Consider the following 20,247-nt stretch of genomic DNA (forward strand, 5'->3'; position numbering starts at 1 on the left):
GTGTGTGTATATATGTATGTATATGTGTGTGCCTAGTGACATTTTTCTCAGATCTGACTTCCCATGACAGAACCCACCTGTCACAGAGGGAGATATAGAACACAGCACATGCTTTGCAATCTGCGAGCTGTATAATTCACACTGGCAGAGAGAGAGGAACTTATTGCTCTAAATGAGAAGGGAACAGAATAATTAGAAAAGACTATTTATAGGGATAATGAAGACAGAAGAAGGAATAAAAATACACCAGCCCCAGCTGGTCACTGGAAGTGTTACAATGCGGCACCTGATAAACACTTAGACCAGAGATGGAAGAAGTAAATGTGGTCAGAGGGATAAAGGACGGAGGTGAAGTGTCGGCCAGTCCTGACCTTCCTGGTCAGATGGGGATTGGCGGCTGTCCTGTTTATTTGTCTGTAGACGGTCCTGGTAATAAGCTCCCGTGTAGATGGGGTAAGTAAGAGAGTCACCCCATCCATCCCTCTGCCCCCCGCACCCCTCACTTACCACATCATGGTGAGGCGGGAAGCTGAAGGTGTACTCTGTCCCCAGAATCTGGCTGTACGCGTCATTCTGGTGAGGCTGAAATCCATAAGCGCCGTAATAATCATAGTCCTGAACCTGTGCAGAAAACAAAATATTATATATAAATCATTCCACGTTATCCTTCCGACATCTGTTATTTCTTCCCATATTGTGTCACATTCACAGGGATTATTTCTTCTTAACAGGTCATTATCGACCTATGAACTTGCACCATTCAGAACCTCACGGCTCTTCTCTTACACGGCGCCATCAGTGTCCTGTTTTGGGGTGACTATCGGGGGCACTGAGACCAATGTGTCTGGTGATCTGCAGAGCATCGTCCTGTCCTTCACAGCAGTTACAGATCTGTTCTGCAGAGCATCTCGTTCCTAGAAACCAAGAATACCCCAGAATCTGGATTTATACCTCAAAGGGGCAGAGCCTCAAATATTGGGGTGAGGTTAAGTCCAGCTGAGAATGTGTCTGTCTGGATCTGGGTGTGGATCAGCGCTGTGTTGGGGGTATTAGGGAGGATACGGATCAGGAACTTCGTGTCCTGTGCTGCTCCCAGCAGAGTGTCAATGTAATAATAGTAATCAGTCATTGGCATTTACACCTGAACCGAAAGGACGGTCCCCAGTTGTCCTCAGTGAGGTCTAATGAACCCTGCGCTGAGCATCGAACCGCAGAGAGCTACTACCGACCACATGACAAAGCGCAACAAATACAGAGAACAGAACATATTGCACAGAGCACATTGCACAGAGCACATTGCACAGAACATATTGCACAGAGCACATTGCACAGAACGTGGCCTTGTGTGCTTGCAGTCTGCAGATGATCGCTGCAGTCTATGATGTGTGCTGACAGGGATTACCTGCCCCCTCCACAAACACCAGCAGGGGAGGAGAGCAGCGATATGGCAGACGCAGGTCAGTATACAGGATCACCCAACACCCTGCACTCACCGGAACTGGCCCTTCTGGGTTAAACCACCCCGGCCTCTCCCAGCCGTGTCTCTCCTGGAACACGCAGCCTTGTTGGAGCAGCTCCTGCCAAGAAACGTTATACAAATGTTTTATTAGCCGTACACAGGACGCTTTTACTGCCGGCTGAGCTATAAAGTCTATGACCACAAAGCCTGGACACTACCGGGAGATCCACCAATGAGCCCACAATAAATAAATGTTCAATGGCACATCCAGTTTACCAAATATCATCATCATCATTTATTTATATAGCACCACTGATTCCGCAGCGCTGTACAGAGAACTCACTCACATCAGTCCCTGCCCCATTGGGGCTTACAGTCTAAATTCCCTAATATAGACGCACAGACACACAGACACACACACACACAGACTAGGGTCAATTTGATAGCAGCCAATTAACCTACCAGTATGTTTTTTAGAGTGTGGGAGGAAACCGGAGCACCCGAAGGAAACCCACGCAAACACAAGGAGAACATGCAAACTCCTCACAGATAAGGCCATGGTCGGGAATTGAACTATGACCTGAGCGTTGTGAGGCAGAAGTGTTAACCACTAAGCCACCCTTGCTGCCCATATGAATCCGAAAGTATTTGTCCGTGAAATGTTTATATAAATGGGCAGCACAGTACCACTCCCCATGTTCTGTAAGCTGGAGGTATTTATGTTGTTATAACGACTGCACAGTACCACTTCTCATTTTCTGCATGGTGCCGTCAATTCGCATTAAGTTTTCTTAACCTGTATACATATAACACTGGATCCTACCTCTGCTCTTGTTCTGCATACAGGATGTAATTCTCAGTATCAGTTCTTGTTCTGTATATAACAGCACAGTCCCACTCGTCTTATTAAATATTATGTTGTGTTATAAGTAATGTGTTTAATAGTTAAGAGGAGAGAGTAATACAATGAATATGTACTATGACCATGTCCAGCGTTCACCCTGGAGTTAATATAAAGGTGTGCACAGATCTGTATATACAGATTACAATAACAGTATAAATACCACAAAGCATGAAACACATAACAAACAAGGTGGATGATATTATATATTTCCTGACATACGTGGCTCTAACGTCTCTCAGATCACACATGTACAAGCAGGGACTTGGCAACCAGAACTGTCAATCAAGTAGTGCCAGCGATACTTAGCAACGGCACCGGTCTAACCCTTATTACTGGGAACGCCCGGGCAGGGAGGGCAGTGTGGAACATTGGTCTCTATGTGAGCATACTGGGTAAGGTTTACCTTGCCAGCAGACTGGCTTGCCCGTAGGCATCCTTATGGTACACCCGGTACCCATATTAGACTCAGAATCACTTACGTAAACAGTTGGTGAAAGCACAAAATAGGTTTTATATAACAAATTATACACTCAGGATTATACTGTTTTAGAAACCAGTACCAGGGAACTAACCAAACATTAAGCCCACATAACAACCCTAAACAGGCTATATTCACCATATCCCTGGGAGTATTGATCCACTGATGAGCTACACATTCACTTCTCCACCATATGGATAATGATCAAGTCAGAGTCTTCCTACTTTTTACAGGTGCACAAGGTCTGCGTAGACCTACAGGTTTCACCAGCACAATCCCAGCCCAGCTCAACTGGAGCAGTAACCCCTAGTCGTCCCAAAGAGGCGACTCCTGCAGTCCCTCCTTTTATTCCTGGACTGGTTCCCACGGCGGAATGGTTAAGCAGGGCAGCAGTCCTTATGTAAACCAACCCGCCCTGGATGGGGGTATGCTCATTGGAGGGGCTGTCACGTAGCCCCCTCCAAGTCCTCAGGAAACAGCAGAGACCCTACAGCAACGGTGAACCCAGGGTCACTCGCCAATATAGTCCTATGTAGTGTTTTAAGGTCATTCGTGTTACGGGTCTAGCGGGAGAACATGGGAACTCCTCGGTGTGTCACCGGTTGGCTGGAGCCTCGATCACCTCCAGCAATGGTAGCTCCTTTAATGGAAACTATCGGAGCCTAAAGAACCCACCTGGCAACATTTAATACTGAAAACATACCAGTAAGAATTTGACCCCATCATGTGACAGTTACTGGCAAGGAGGAACCACAAACGCGTTTCACCTTTATTTACCATAGTGTTATATGCAGAGAATTACTACAGAAGGTCTGGATATATGTAATGACTTCTATGGAAAGAACTCTATAGCTGTAACCACAGATTTACACGAAACTCATCTCCTGGGATAGCAGATATTGTAGGATGTATTTGCACACATCAGCTTCACATATAGATGTATAGATCAGATGCTGCATGATGAATGTAGAGGTTCAGTATTTAAGAAATATTTGGCAATTGTTACCATGGGGTAAATTTACTATTCTTCTATATTTAAACCGTCGCACCTTGTCGGCAATTTCACCATACAAGATGCGAAATTTACTATCCAGCGGTTTAGAAAGTGAAAGCTCAAATTGCCAGATAGGGGATCTATGGGAGGTCCGATGGGAAGACAGATCCACTGAATCGGGTGACTCATCAGGTACAATAAATGGAACTTTGGGTGTGAAAATGTGTGGTAAATGTTCCCCTTATATCAACGCAGTGAATGGGCCATTTGGACTGAACTCTACACATAAAACAAGGTTAGAATTGTCCCATTACCTCGTACAGCGGATCTTTCCGCATGTTCCTTCCAGCTAGAGGCTCATCATACGGGAAAACGACAGAGTAATTTTTGGCGTAAGACTCGTGGCTCCGCTCACGGATCCATCGGTTGTGATTTGTTAATGAATGGTGAAATCTCCTGCAGTATAACGAGAGACGAAGAAATCAGAGGATGTAATATGAACATTCTATGGTTAAAAAATGGCAGCTTCCATTCATGCTAAAAAAACAAATCTGCAGTAAAAAATAATATACAATTACTTTACTTGACAAATAGAGAAACATAATGGGCCTGGTTCATTATGGAGAGCAAAGCAAAAAAAGGAGTAACTTTGCATCTGGGCAGAACCATGATGCATTGGGGTGGAGGTAAATGTAAAATGTGATGGCCGGGGTAGGACATGTCGAAGATTAACTTAATGTAAAAATAAAATAGTGTAAAAATAAAGCTATCAAGTATTTGTGTGCTACATGAAAAAACAGCCATTATTTGAACTATATATGAACCAACCAATATCAAACTCACTTTCTAAACGGACTTGTGAGCGTTCCTACTTTATACATGCAGCGTTGTACACAGACACTGTTCTGCCTAACAAAGTATCTGATGTAATTATCATTATTAGTTATGATGTTCGATCATGTTAACCTTCCAGACAGAATAATTGTGCTGAACCGAGGCGCAAAGCATTCTGGGAATAAGCGAGGTGAGCGTAATTGTCACATTTCCTGCTCTCGCCTTTGTATCAGTTCTCAGGCATTGTCGTACAACGTGCAGAAGGACGTCCGTCCTGTGCCCTCTCCTCCTCTTCCATTCTTTCTCCGATGTTATTAGTCCGTGACATAATTAGACAGCATTGCATTAGGCAGAAATAGATGTAATGACTGTGTGATTACTGCCTCACATGGTCCAGCCGCTGAGAAATGCCGTAATCACAGGGTCCGGCGGATGAACAATGGAGGGGCGTCCGGTGTGAAGTCAGAGAGTGCTGCGTGAGTGGGAATAATTAGCTGCAATTAATATTTCTGACTCATCCAGAGCAGGTTCCTTATTTATGTGGGATTTCACTATAGGGGAGGAGTGAACCTGGCCCCCAGTCTGAGAACATACCCCAGCGGGGGAGGAGGGGGTGTCAGAGGCCACAGAGAGTTCAGGGGCATTAGTCAGGAGTTCAGAAACTACAGGAAGAGAGGAAAAGACTGATATTTAGTACTGAAAATGTAACTGTACATCTGTAGCTTGTTAGCCGATGACTGTTCCTCTGAGCTAACGGTTTAATCTTATGCCTGAGGCTGGAGGGAAGGAGTCAGACTGTCCAAGGTTATCCGTTATTTAGGAAGATATTCTCTGTAGTGTCGTATAACTACATGTTGTTCAGGTACATCAGCTGCTGGCCCAGTGAAGCTCACAATCTAATTTCACACACTAAGGAGCATCCAGGCTCAGTTCCCCCAATAAGGTTTTTTCTTATTTTATTTTTTTACATAATTTGGAGCACTAGGGCCCAACATGCCAAGTTGTATTTTCCCCACACTGTCCCTGGCTTCCTCCTTCATATTTAATTGCTCAGCGGTGCTCCTAACAGTGACTATATAAGAAGATGTCCTGCGTTCATCTCTGCAGTTACTGTGATCAGTAGGTTCCCTCCACCTCCCTGCAACTTGAACACTGAGCACATAGGGGTGGTTTATGTGTGTGTGGGGGGGGGGTCCTGGCCACATTAATAAATGCAACAAGCAGATACATTGCTCTGTGTAGAATGACTTCTAGTTACTTATGTTACTCTGCAATTACAGCGGGACCTCCGCTCGCTGGTATCCTGGACAACCAGCTCAGTTCCTACCTCTAGATGTGATAAAACATTGATGACTCCCTGCAGGAACAGACATCTCACCTGATATCATAGCCGTACATATCCTTCTCCGGGCGGCCATGAATAATCCAGTGCGCTAACTCCTGTCCGCATCCTCCACCCAGCATCATACCTGAGGAAACCACAGGAACAGACACAAGAAATCTGACTTTACATCCATCCTGCAATTAGTTCATGATTCAAGGTGACTTGTAGAGACAGAGCAGACGTGACCATGGTACGGAGAGCGATGAGTCATTGTGTAACAGTGGTACCTTGTGAGTAATAATGTACAGTAGCTATAAAACGTATCACCCCAAACACTCCATACTGGGGCGCATGGTGGTGGGGGCAGCATATTATGGGATGGATGATGGAGAAAGATAGAGACAGACACATACACACACACATATATATATACACACACACACAAGGAGAGTGCTGAATGGCTGAGGTATATGTCCCTTGTGTACGTTAAACCTCCAGGGAGATTGTTTATGTGTGTAGGAAAAACTTCCCAAAGTGTGTTTCTCAGCTGTAAGAAAAACTGGTACAGGTCCCTGGGGTTATGAATGGAGAGAGAGAGGATGAGCTCCATTCATCAGACCCATTCCGGGTCTTCTGGGCCTCCAGCCTAAGTGTAGGCTCATTGGCACTGCACCGGTGTCTCTCAGACCTGGGGAGGAGGTCAGATGCCTCCTGAGAGACTCTGCAAACGGTGAGCCATTGCCTCTATGTTTTGCATGTGTGTGGGACACAAGGTCCTTCCCAGGAGAGAGGGTCTTCTTGTGCACTTCGTTAGTTTTGGACGGGCAAGGTGTTTATTTTGAAGTTTTGTTTGCTTTTCGTTTAATAAAACTGGCTGAGGCTGGTTGTACCCAAAATCCTGGAATTGTGGGACATTATATATATATACAATGCTGATAGAGACCCAACTAGACTTCCAGCTACAACTGCGGCTGCCACCACGTATTACAGCACGGGGAGGGGGAGGGGGGTATCTGCGTAATCTGTTACTGTCTGTATTATTTATCATTTTAATCAGACATTACAGAGTATTTTGTGTTGATCAGTTGAAAAAATTCCAAATGTGAAATAGTGATACAGGAGGTGAATACATTTTATAGCCCCTAGTCTGAGGGTTTGTATCATTTCTGCATTGTTGGGGCAGGCCATTCTCGTTTTGTGAACCGGATCACTATGCAGCCAATCAAAAGCTGTGACATCACAGAGACACCGACTAATATTCATGAGTCCTGACATTAATATACATAACATACTGGTTCCTAGTACACCGAGAGGGCAGCTACACCCTCATGAGCCCACAAGGTGGCGCCTCCTCTGTGTGCGACATCTGCACTATAACCTATAGATCTGGGAGCAGAACACGGGTGACCAAGCTCTTTGTATGACGAGCTCTCTGATAACTCACTATGTATCCCCCACTTCACAGTAACAATCATATACATCTCTTATAGACCGTGAAGCCATTAAAATAAAATGGATTATAACACAGAACTTGGGGGCATGAAGCTGATTGACAGAAACAATCTGAGTCCCCGTTAAAGCTGTAAAGTTCTCTATATCGGATCAATGCATTGTTGTATCATTCTATCCTAAGGGATTCAATTGTGTTACCACATTGTAAGAGTTACAGAGTATTTCTACATCGTTGTAATATTGTGTATAAATATATATCTATACGCACAAATCTAGTCCTTTGTTACATTATGTGTATATTGGATATATATATATATATTAGTTCCTTACCTGCACTATTGAACCCACAGCCCAGGAAGAAGCCTCGGACCTCCGGAGATTCGCCTAGGAGAGGTTTGTGGTCAGCAGTGAAGGATTCTGGGAACGACAGTGGGAAAGAAGCCATTATATTGATAATTCTTGTGTCTTATACATGAATCCTTTACATTCACAGTGAAGCCTTAAATATAACTACAGCTAAAGCCGTCTATTAGATGTCACATTCATAAGTGTAACAGTCTGTAGGTATTGACACAACATGATGTTTGGGATATAGGGGGAATAAATTCTACTGCGCACTCCTGGCTTCCTGTTTTGCAGTCCTATCGATACTTTCCAGAGTCACTTGTAGCTGATAAAGAGAACAGTATAAGCCTAGACATCAGGAAGGAAAATAATTATACATTTCTATTATTAAATAATGTTTATTTTCTTTGCAGGATTCAAGCTGCTGGAAACAGATATCAGACAGAAGGAATCGTCTCTCGGCAGAGAAGTGTCCCCATTAAACAGCTATCCCACAGGGGGGGCTGGTTAGTGGCCCCCGTCATAGGATGCTCAGATGACCATTAGTGCAAGTTCCTGTAAGAAAGTGTTTGCAAGAACAGGACAACTTAGTTTTTTTCAGAAACTTACGGGTCAGAATCAATGTAGTTTGAATCTATTCCGGGTTATAAATACGGCCTCTGACATACAGTCCATTATATCTACAAATAGGCCCCTTCCCTGTCCGCTCAGCGCCATGAATGGTCAGAAAGCGGACGGATGAGACATCACATACGGAGCCCGGTTCTCTTCATCTGTTCTCTGTGACTGTTTGTGCAGATTCTACGTGTGCAGAAGGATATTCACTGTAACAGCCGCCCTCTATCATGTAATGACGTCTCATCCATATCTGCTAATGCACCAATCAGAGAAGTAGTAACGACACTCCGTTGGAGAAGAGGCTTCTGGGTGACGCGGCCGCTGAGGACAGTCACCTTCTGGAGAAGCGTATTTTAAAGATTGTCTGTAGCTTAAATAAAGTCTTAAATTCTTCTCACTTCTACCATCTCAGTGATATAATTAAATTCACATATTTTGTTTAATATAAAACAAGAGCAAGGTGGTAATCATCATATATATCCAATATGACTAAAGTATAACACTCTTATCTAAACCGATAACCCCCTCCTATAGTGCCCGCTACCACTTACCCCCTGGATTACTAGCTCCTAACGTAATATACATTCTTATTACAAGTTTACTAATACGTAAATGTTCAGGTTAGATATTCTATAGTGACTAATCATACCTTGTAAGAACCTTAGTAGTTCTGGATCTTTAAAAATAAATAAATTAGAGGAAAGAAGTATATTTCAGATCAGAGCAGCTGGAGGAACAGAGGGACTTGTACAACACACTCTCTGCCTAATACTGTACTTACACCTCAGCCAAAGCAACGCTGCGTGTTCCGGGGCCATGTAAATGTCATGTCGCATTTAGTTAGGAGGAGAAGACGTGACCTAGATGTCAGCGACTGTACGAGACGTCCCACCCGGGACCAGTAGCGGAGCCTCCTCCCTCCATCGCCCCCGTCTCACTGGCTGATAGGACGTATAAGAGGGGTGAAGCGCAGGGGTCTCCCCGGAGCACCGATCACTGATTACAGAGATGGTCACCATGGTGGGGTTATGTCATTTACTACCTAAGTCCTCATTATCTGCTGCAGTTACTAACACAGAACCTCTGTCACTCACAAGCAGCTATTCTGCAATTCTTCATTACAACTTCACCACTTGGGGGCGCTAGATCACTGCAAACTATCATCATCATCATCATCATCATTTATTTATATATATATCTATGGAAGAGATTTCATTTAACCCCAATAGCCAATAAATGTTACAGTTTCCATTCATGTTACACATTGGGGGGTATTCAATTGTTAGCGAGATGCGTTAAAATTTCGCGCTCGAAAAAAAACCCCAAAAAACCGCACTCGTTTTTTCCTGTTCAAGCGCGCGTTTAAAAAAAAACAACCCTCAATTCAATTGTTTTTTTGCATTCACCCCCTCGCGCTCTATTATTGGTCCTAGCGAGTTTGAAATGGTTAAGGCAGTCATTTTACTATAAAAAAATAAAAGAAAATTAATGCAATCAAGAAGGGCCCCAGCACTACACAAGGAGATTGGGCCCCTACACTGCAATCAAGAAGGGCCCCAGCACTGCACAAGAGAATGGGCCCCCACACTGCAATGAAGAAGGGCCCCAGCACTGCAAGCAACAATGGCCCCCCATGTACAGCAGAATTAAAGATTTTACAAGGAGGTAAATTTTTGGAAATTTACAAACATTTGAACACTGGCCAAGCATGGACATTTGTAAGGTACAAATATTTGTGGGACAGTGGGCAAGCCGGACCTTTCTTCGAAGGTAAAAATATTTGTTGGGACTTTGCGTAAATGAGTGCGTGTAAGTAAAGCATCATAAAACTGAGGATTTCGTCCATGGTGAGTATTTTTTTTTTTTTAATTAAAATCTATGGTGTACATGAGGGTGTATTTCTTGGGGTTTTATTATTTTTAATAAAGATTTGTGTTTGGAATGAGGGTGTTGTGCTTTTATTTAACATTTTGCTTTGTGGAACTACAGATCACAGCCAGCCGTGGGTGTAAGAGCATGTTGGCACTTGTGGTTCTACTACAAGTGCAAACATACCCTGGGTGCTATGGGTACGCTGGTGCTTGTAGTTAGACAAGTAGCAGCATGCCCTACTATTTAGGACAACATGGCTGGCTGGGACATGTAGTTCCACAAGCAAAAATTTTTTTTTTAGTTTTTTTTTCATACAAAATCCCCATTTATTACCCTACTACCCACAGCCCAGGGGTAGTAGGAAGAGCCCTAGTGCTATCGGCACTGGGCTGGGTGTCCCTAGGGGGAGTGGCCCGCTTACATTTTTCAGCGGACCACAATCCCTAGGGAATCCAGCCCAGCGCTGAACAGTCTGTGGGTGTTTAGTCATTATGGCCGTGGGACTCAAACTACGTTTCCTTTCCCTCCTGTTATAGTGCCTATCACCCCGGCTGGTTTGCCTAGTGCTAGTTCAAATAGATTAGGGGGAACCATATGTCAAATTTTTCACACATCAATAGCCTGAAAGCACTAGGGCGAAGACTAAATAGAGTGGGGAGCAAACGATTTTGCTTTTAAAAAAAAAATAAAAAAAACATGATACTTTCCGGCGGGTTTGAAAAACCAATCAGATTCTAGCTATCATTTATTTAGTACATTCTACAAAATGACAGCTAGAATCTGATTGGTTGCTATAGGCAACATCTCCACTTTCCAAACTATCAGCTTGATACATTTACCCCCAGGTTTCCTAACGAGCACTAAAGTGATAACATCAGACTCAGTATTTATACAGATAATATGTACTGGAGTTTATATGTATATTAGCATCTGATTATATGGAGTTTTTCTCCTTTGTACAGTGACAACGGGGTCATATTACAGCACATCTGAACACTTTTAAACTTTTTGTACAGAGAATTTTCATGAAGTGTTACTGACGACTGCTGCAGGGTTATATAATATTATCTAGTTCTATGTTGTATAATGACAGAGTCTGAGAAATAGAGTATTAAGAAGCCTTCACAGGGACGACCCTCTGTCCTACTGCAGCTGTGTGCAGGGGTCAGTACCAATGCCGGAATCTACACAGAGGTCAGCGGGAATCTCCACAGGAGCTCTCCCAACCCACAGAGGTCAGCGGGAATCTCCACAGGAGCTCTCCCAACCCACAGAGGTCAGCGGGAATCTCCACAGGAGCTCTCCCAATCCACACAGGGGTCAGCGGGAATCTCCACAGGAGCTCTCCCAATCCACAGAGGTCAGCGGGAATCTCCACAGGAGCTCTCCCAATCCACACAGGGGTCAGCGGGAATCTCCACAGGAGCTCTCCCAATCCACACAGGGGTCAGCGGGAATCTCCACAGGAGCTCTCCCAATCCACACAGGGGTCAGCGGGAATCTCCACAGGAGCTCTCCCAACCCACAGAGGTCAGCGGGAATCTCCACAGGAGCTCTCCCAACCCACAGAGGTCAGCGGGAATCTCCACAGGAGCTCTCCCAATCCACAGAGGGGTCAGCGGGAATCTCCACAGGAGCTCTCCCAATCCACAGAGGTCAGCGGGAATCTCCACAGGAGCTCTCCCAATCCACACAGGGGTCAGCGGGAATCTCCACAGGAGCTCTCCCAATCCACACAGGGGTCAGCGGGAATCTCCACAGGAGCTCTCCCAATCCACACAGGGGTCAGCGGGAATCTCCACAGGAGCTCTCCCAATCCACACAGAGGTCAGCGGGAATCTCCACAGGAGCTCTCCCAATCCACACAGGGGTCAGCGGGAATCTCCACAGGAGCTCTCCCAATCCACACAGAGGTCATCGGGAATCTCCACAGGAGCTCTCCCAACCCACAGAGGTCAGCGGGAATCTCCACAGGAGCTCTCCCAATCCACACAGAGGTCATCGGGAATCTCCACAGGAGCTCTCCCAATCCACACAGAGGTCAGCGGGAATCTCCACAGGAGCTCTCCCAACCCACAGAGGTCAGCGGGAATCTCCACAGGAGCTCTCCCAATCCGCACAGAGGTCAGTGGGAATCTCCACAGGAGCTCTCCCAATCCACACAGGGGTCAGCGGGAATCTCCACAGGAGCTCTCCCAATCCACACAGAGGTCAGTGGGAATCTCCACAGGAGCTCTCCCAACATTTCTATCAGTGTTTGAGTAAAGGTGAGAACTCTATAAAGCTGCCGTTTAAGCTCTGTGCCCCTGATAACTGTGTACATTGTTTATTGAATATTTCCGTTCTGTAAGAACAATTATAAAAGCACAAAGCTATAAAATATAACAGGACCATCATATATGACAATGGTCCAGCCGGGGTGTAATACCTACACATTCCCTACCATTTGCTGCCACCTAGTGGCCGTTTATTTGACCTGCAGCTTATAGAATACCCTAAGCCTGGGGCACCCAGAGAGCTGGTTGTACCATCAGGTCCTAAACAAACCTCACACTTATGTACAATCCAAACATCAGATACGTGCACGCACTGATCCAGCCTGATTTATGCTGATGGCAGTAATATCAGATTGGTTGCTATAGGTTACAGTAAATTGTGGTGCTGGATACACTACAGATCTATTTGTATGTCCACTGATGAGGTCATTCTACAGTAATGGTCACTTAGATATGTGTAGAAATGTCACGACGCAGCAACAGTCTGCGATAAAGACACACACACACACGCACGCACGCACGCACACACACACACACACACGTAAAAACACCAGAAACTAGCAACAAGGTGAATCCTGGAATAAAGATATGTTATATACCTTGATAGCTGCATTAGAGAGGTTAGATAATAATCAATCATTACCAATCTCAGTGGTATAACGTTCCTTCTATCCTCACTTCCAGTTGAATCATAACCCCGTACGGAATACACCAGAGGAGCGCGCCCTTAAAGGCATTTTCCTCTGGGTCCAGGGCCCCTAATACTTATATCAGTCCCATAGTACTCTAGGTCTACAGTTCTACAATGAGTTAGTACCCAGACACTGACAATAGGGGGGTTTAGAGCAGGGGTAGTCAATATGTGGCTCTCCAGCTGCTGTGGAACCACAAGTCCCAGCATACAAGGCTCTGATTTGTGGTTCCTCAGCACCCAGAGAGCCCTGTGTTTCAGAGGAGTCACTTAGTGTCGGTGTATGGTGCTCACCTGGGCCGCACACGGTGGATTTAATGCCCGTCTTCTCCAGGGTGGGCACTCGGTTGATGGCCCCCTGGATATGCTGCATGAAGACATCCCAATCCAGATCAAACAGGCCAAAGGCAAACGTGTCCGACACCTGATAGGAGAGAGCAGAACACAGAATATAAGGACAGATCCAGCCCGGCTGACGTACATTTCATTAGAATTAATGGGAAAGACGTACGTTCTTCCCATATATTACTAAATTCTTTTACTGGGAATTGCCCACCAGAAGGGGCCCTTTTAGTGACAGAAGACTTAGTGCACTCAAAGCCGAGATACATTATTAAAAAAGAGGTACCTAAATATCTCTATATAAATACTGTAGAGCAGTGAGGTCCAGCTTGTGGCCCCTGGACAATCCAGGGCCCGGGACAGCCTCAAGCAGCGACCAGTGGTGGAAGCAGCACCGGAGCAGCCTGTGACAATGGTCACTCTGCCTCCGATAGCAGAACTGGGGGCTCCCTGTGCACACGGGGAGCAGAGAGTAGCATCCCTCCCCCACATTACACCCCTGTACCAAGCGGATTCAATGAATGCCTTACCCCCACTTCAACCTCAACTTTTACCAAATACATTGGGTTTTGTTCTGCATAGCATCCTTCTGTGCTTCTCAGCAATGTTTTATATCATCACGTACATTTGTTTAATTGCATTACTCTAAGATATGGCACAAAACTGCTCTAAGGGGCACATTCAATTCAGCTCTAGGTGACGTCGGACATCGTCTCGATGTTCAGATGTGCATATTGACGGCTGTCACAGTGAGAAATCTCCGCTCGTTTGTCTGCGCCGCTCTATTGGACGCGAGAGAATATGAGCAGAGGTTTCTGTAAAAACTCTGTCGCGGCTGTTACAGAGACGCATCGCGTCACCGCTGGGCGAACTGAAACCGCTGCTTACAATCTGTGTCGTGTGCAGGGGACATGGAAACAGAGAAAGTTATAGTGATTTTACAATATATATATTAGTCTAATAAATACATTAAAGTTATCTGAAGGTGGAAACAGCTTTTATTTCATTGTAGAAAAATAGTTAATTTAAATCATGGCCCTGTGTTTCTTCAATGAAACGATTCTACACAGACACAAAGTCCCGGCAGGTAATGATGGTAATTACAGACGCAGTACCGCCATCTTCCTCAGCGCCCCTCACGTATGTGACAGCAATCATCTTCTCACCTCTTCCCAGAATATTGGGTTTGACTCGTATCCGCCCACTGACAGAGCGTCACCCTGGAGACGCAGATACACGGAGGCGTCGTGGTCCCGGACATTTGGCATGTTCTAAAAATAAAATGACAGAGAGAAATTTGAAGAAAAGGATTTTAGACGCGTAATCTGCTGAAAGCTCCTCAAGCCTCCTGCTCACCGAGCACAGGAGAGGCCGCGTCAGACGCGGGGAATACAGCGTAACTACTGCACCTCATTAGCCGTCTGCTAAAGAGGATTTATATACATAGATAGAACCAAATTACCTCAGGTTTTCCTAAAATACATATATATATATTTGTCCTGCGTATATTTGAGGTAAACCGGAGGTAATTTACAACTCCTTGTACGGAAAACGATCTGTACAATATATATATACATGGGCACCTAAATTCAGCCCAGGCCAAATGTTTAGAACATGACAACTACAACTATTAGCACAGACGAGCGGGACAGGCAGACGCGGCCGCCCCTAGACCGCACCTGTGAGCCCTCATCACAATTCTAGTACAGACTTGTTTGAGCTCTACACAAAGCACGGTGGCTAAGTTGTTAACACTTCTGCCTCACAGCGCTGAGGTCATGAGTTCAATTCCCGACCATGGCCTTATCTGTGAGGAGTTTGTATGTCCTCCCCGTGTTTGCGTGGGTTTCCTCTGAGTGCTCCGGTTTCCTCCCACACTCCAAAAACATACTGGTAGGTTAATTGGCTGCTATCAAATTGACCCTAGTCTGTGTGTGTGTGTCTGTCTGTCTGTCTGTCTGTGTGTGTTAGGGAATTTAGACTGTAAGCTCCAATGGGACAGAGTTCTCTGTACAGCGCTGCGGAATCAGTGGCGCTATATAAATAAATGATGATGATGATGATGAAAGTGCAGGTTAATAGAACATCAAAATTTAACATATAAAAGTGCAAAAAGAATACAATATATTTAAAAATAAAACCGTGATAAAAGGATTTAAAATGGGCAGACTGCGCCAACTGCCATTAACACGCATAGTTATATCGTAGATTAATAAGTCATCACAGTGATTCCAGCACCAAGAATTCCCTCTGTGAGAAAGAATTACGGACCCTGTAAAATGTGTGACCTACTGTGAATGATTAAGAAAATCCTGAAACGTGACCTGTTGGAGGATCTTCAGGTCCAAAGTTGAGAATCTGAGAGTTACATTTCTACTTTCCCGGTCTATGGTTCATTAACGTTTATTAGAAATGATTTGTCTTTATAATAGACCAAAACATAAATGAATGGGAGATCTAGAGAAGATTTTAGATACATACGTTCTGGAAATTACCCTGTTCTGTGTTCTATAATGTATTATCCTGGTGTGGCCAACAAGCCGAGCTCTGCGCTGAACGCTGAGGTAGAGGCAGCCATCTTTCTCTAGGGAAGCGCGTCACTTATTAACCCCTTACACAATGTGCTCACTCCTCTGGTGTTTAGGTGCAGGCGCCTCACCACACTCGTGTCTGTTTTTTGAACCTGTACCTTTACTTCACTCTCTGCCTCATCAATATAAGACGTAATAATCTAATCACACCTTTCCTTAGTCATCCCAAAGACTCCAATGAGAGATCGGACAATATGGGGGGGGAGAAAGGACACACGTGGTTTATTCCAAATTAAGGTTTAGTGTCCTAATTAAAGTGTGTCTTTGACGTAAGTGGGCAGGAGACTGACAGCTGCGCCGACAGAATGACAGCAGATATTTGTCGTAGGACACAGAACTGGGACAAGATGAAGTGAATAAAACAAGGCACCTGTATTCCTTCTATCCTCTCGGTGACGACGTACGCGTGATGCATTGCGACCAGAGGAACACTGACTCCCGCCATCTCCCCGAGAGTTTTCGCCCAGACTCCTGAAAGATAAAACAGAAACTTTTGCAATCTCCTAACTTGATGCTCGCTGGGTTACAGGAGAATGTTGGGATCCACATTTGTACGTTATTACTAGAATGAATGTGTGATACACATTACAGCAGTGATTGTCTCTCTATAAAGGACATTTCAGAAACAGCTCTTCCAATTCATCATCCGTTACCTGCACAATTAACTACACATGGGGTCCGCACGCTGCCATATTCTGTCTCCACGGCTGCAACGCGCTTCACCCCAAAGTCGTCGGTCTTCACCTGAATCCCGGTCACAGGACAATTCTCAATGACCTGGGGGGGAGAAAATGGTCTGATCATTCCAGAACGCGGCTATTATTGTCTGTCACTGATCGTACGATCACGTATAGCGCAGTGATGGAGGTTTCCAACAAGACACGTGAGTTTACAGAACAAGAGGCGACATCTACGGAGGAGCCGACATTGGCCCGGGCACGTTGGGTGATATTGTTCCTAACAGACTACGGAGTATGGGGCTCACACAGAGCCGTACGCGCCTCGAGATACACCTGCACCAGATCCATCATCAGCACTGCCTCCTTACATGCGTGTGTCTGCCTGAGCCACGTGTGAGTAAACACGCCTTAAGCGTGCTCAGCCAGCGTAACACGTCCCCTTCTCTCTCCAGAGTGCCAGAATCACATCTATATACGCTGCACAACTTGGTCCCACTCTGAATCAGCCCATATGTCCGCCCTGCGCAGAAAACAATTTACATTTATGGATTAAGATTACTGAAAGGAGATGGGGGTGGAGAGGAGCGTTTTTTGGGGCAATCGCTGTATGGGGGGCCGCAGGACCCATTCACTCCACGAGAGGACTGAATTTTGCCCCCGCTCTTTGGGTCTATATATGAGACACGGTTTGCGCCTCCCTGTTGCACTTTGGCAGAGTAGCGCATTTCTAGGCACGCTGGGATCACTGTAATAAGCCCCACACATGTAATAACGACAATCCCCATCTCCCTTCATGATTATTTTCAGGGATTCATGAGGCCAAACCGTGAAGTGTTGTATTTAATGTTGGACGATTATTTGATGTTTACACTTTTGCGCAGCTTCAGAATTCTTCGCCCCTCCGCACACCGAGGCCACCTTGTAGTTTACAGAGGTGTCTCCAGAGAGAAGGCGTAAACCTCGCGCTGGGCGAACCAACCAGACGGACTACGCATTTGCTGTGTTAAAGACCATTTTACTTACATCCCTGGTTCTAATTGCTGATTTGCTATATTTTACCTGCGCTCCCCGGCTGGTGGCGGCTCGTGCCAGAGTGGTGCAGGTGCCAGCGGGGTCCATGGTACCATCGTTCGGGACATAGAGGGTGCCGTACAGATCACTAACATTCATAAGTGGATACAAGTCTTTGGTTTCGGCCGGAGACAGGACGTAGGATTCCACACCGTAAACCTTTCCTAACTAGTGGGGGGATGGAGATAAACGTTACACAGAGCAAACACCTTATTAACATCACAAGTATTGTAAACCTGTTAGCACCATAGGTAGAAAATGTATCAACTTATACAATTAGACGACACCAGTGATAACAGCTCTGCTGGGCGTGAAGGAAACGTGTAACCAATTAGCAGGTAATTGCCAAACGTGTTCTAGCGTCATTAGGCCGTGATAGGAATCTTTGCAGTGGTTACAGATATGAAGCTGCTCACTAGGAACTGGTGACGTCATTCCCAGGGGAAGACTCTAGGTGGCGCTGTTCTATATGCTGTATTATATTATGGAGGATATCAGATGTATATGGAGGAAGCGGATCACATGTCGGTTCGTACCCTCGCCCTCAGCCAGAACCCGGAGGTGTTACATACAGTCTCTCTGCTGGGTCAATGACAGAACCGGCAAATCAATTAAGTAAATCACCTTTAAATGGCGGCAGAGGGGGTGTGTGAGTGAAGGACCAATCACAAGCTCAGTATTTTAGATTGTGGCTCGTGATTGGTCCCCCTGCTCACTCCGCCTCTTCTCATCCCAGTTTTCTGCCTGGGCTTGAAGAACAGAGGACTCTGCATGGGGCATCTCCGGACTGCTCCACCCCCAAACCAGCCAACGACACCCCTAAACTACAGCGTCCATGTGTATAGATACCTCACAACCCCCCAAACCAGCCAACGACACCCCTAAACTACAGCGTCCATGTGTACAGATACCTCACAACCCCCCAAACCAGCCAACGACACCCCTAAACTACAGCGTGCATGTGTATAGATACCTCACAACCCCCCAAACCAGCCAACGACACCCCTAAACTACAGCGTGCATGTGTATAGATACCTCACAACCCCCCAAACCAGCCAACGACACCCCTAAACTACAGCATCCATGTGTATAGATACCACACAACCCCCCAAACCAGCCAACGACACCCCTAAACTACAGCGTCCATGTGTATATATACCTCACAACCCCCCAAACCAGCCAACGACACCCCTAAACTACAGCGTCCATGTGTACAGATACCTCACAACCCCCCAAAGATGTGAGAATCAGGGATAGAGTTATCAATGCTCCTAATGTGTTCTGGGAGGCTTTATATAACTGGGGTTAACTGAGTAACTGAATTCACATATTGTAGAAATGCCGCCCGCAATAAACATCACTGCAATGTTTGGGGTAATACGGTGCCCAAAATCTATGGGGTACGAGGCAAAATCTGCAATGTTATATCCCTGCAGAGTGACCCCGCGTCACATCACCGAGAAGGGAACTGGCCCCCAATGAGGCAGTGAAGAGGTTACCTCTAAATACTCTGCCATGTTCTCTGCGCAAGCTCCTCACTGGGGTCATGCATGTAACCTGCGTGTCATCCTCCTCTATATAGCACACGTGTGAATGAGGCAATACAAGTTTCTTACCGACATGAGTCTTTTGTACTCGTCCAGACGCTGTTTGTTGGAGGCGATAAACAGACCGCCATTCTCTATCCACCCAGTGTTCAGACCGGTCTCCCGCTCCAGTTCCTGACTGACCACGGAGCGCGTATGAGCTAAGAGCTCCACCTCCACGTCGCTGGGCCTCAGCTGCCACAAGAGGCCTGTCAGACAACAGAAGGGTCACAGAGCCATAGAGACACGTCATAGCCCATAGCAACCAATCAGATTCCAGCTATCATTTATCCAGTACAATATAAGAGCTAGCATCTGATTGGTTGCTATGCGCCACATCCCCAAGTTTCCTTATTACAAGGTCTGATAAATCTGCCCCTTGGACTGAAGCCTCATCTAACTGATTGGGGTACAAGGCGTCTGTTCCCCTCTGGGGGACGTGTGTGGGTACATTACTCTTAAATATCTAGAATAATCCAACGCTACCGGAAGATCAGAGATTTAAAACAAACTTAATTCCTATAGTTGCCCACTGTCGCTATTTCCAGTCCCAGGTTTAAGGATCTGCCCCTGGGGACATCCCTGCTTTTCAATATTATACAACTGTATGGTACAAATTCATATTAAATTCAGTTCCCGCTATTAGTCATTATCTTGGCTTTGCAGAGTCCATTCCGGCAGCCAGTATACAATGCTGAGCCCATGTGACAGTCAACGTTCCTCCCCTTCC

At 45.6% G+C, this 20,247-nt stretch overlaps 1 protein-coding gene across 4 annotated transcripts in view; it reads right to left on the reverse strand.

Annotated features, from left to right (window-relative positions):
* The window catches only part of SARDH (sarcosine dehydrogenase), an 81,159-nt gene that overhangs the window by 43,187 nt on the left and 17,725 nt on the right, over positions 1-20,247 (reverse strand). For all 4 annotated transcript variants that reach the window (XM_075185826.1, XM_075185828.1, XM_075185827.1 and 1 more), the window contains exons 3-13: positions 19,548-19,726; positions 17,920-18,099; positions 16,834-16,957; positions 16,551-16,651; positions 14,756-14,860; positions 13,542-13,671; positions 7,776-7,862; positions 6,048-6,138; positions 4,150-4,291; positions 1,494-1,577; positions 508-621 (exon numbers count right to left, since the gene is read on the reverse strand). In XM_075185826.1, coding sequence (XP_075041927.1) covers positions 508-621; positions 1,494-1,577; positions 4,150-4,291; positions 6,048-6,138; positions 7,776-7,862; positions 13,542-13,671; positions 14,756-14,860; positions 16,551-16,651; positions 16,834-16,957; positions 17,920-18,099; positions 19,548-19,726 — 1,337 coding nt within the window. The remainder of the gene's footprint in view (positions 1-507; positions 622-1,493; positions 1,578-4,149; positions 4,292-6,047; positions 6,139-7,775; positions 7,863-13,541; positions 13,672-14,755; positions 14,861-16,550; positions 16,652-16,833; positions 16,958-17,919; positions 18,100-19,547; positions 19,727-20,247) is intronic.

This window comes from Mixophyes fleayi, chromosome 9, assembly GCF_038048845.1.
Source record: "Mixophyes fleayi isolate aMixFle1 chromosome 9, aMixFle1.hap1, whole genome shotgun sequence".
NCBI classification, from domain to species: Eukaryota; Metazoa; Chordata; class Amphibia; order Anura; family Limnodynastidae; genus Mixophyes; species Mixophyes fleayi.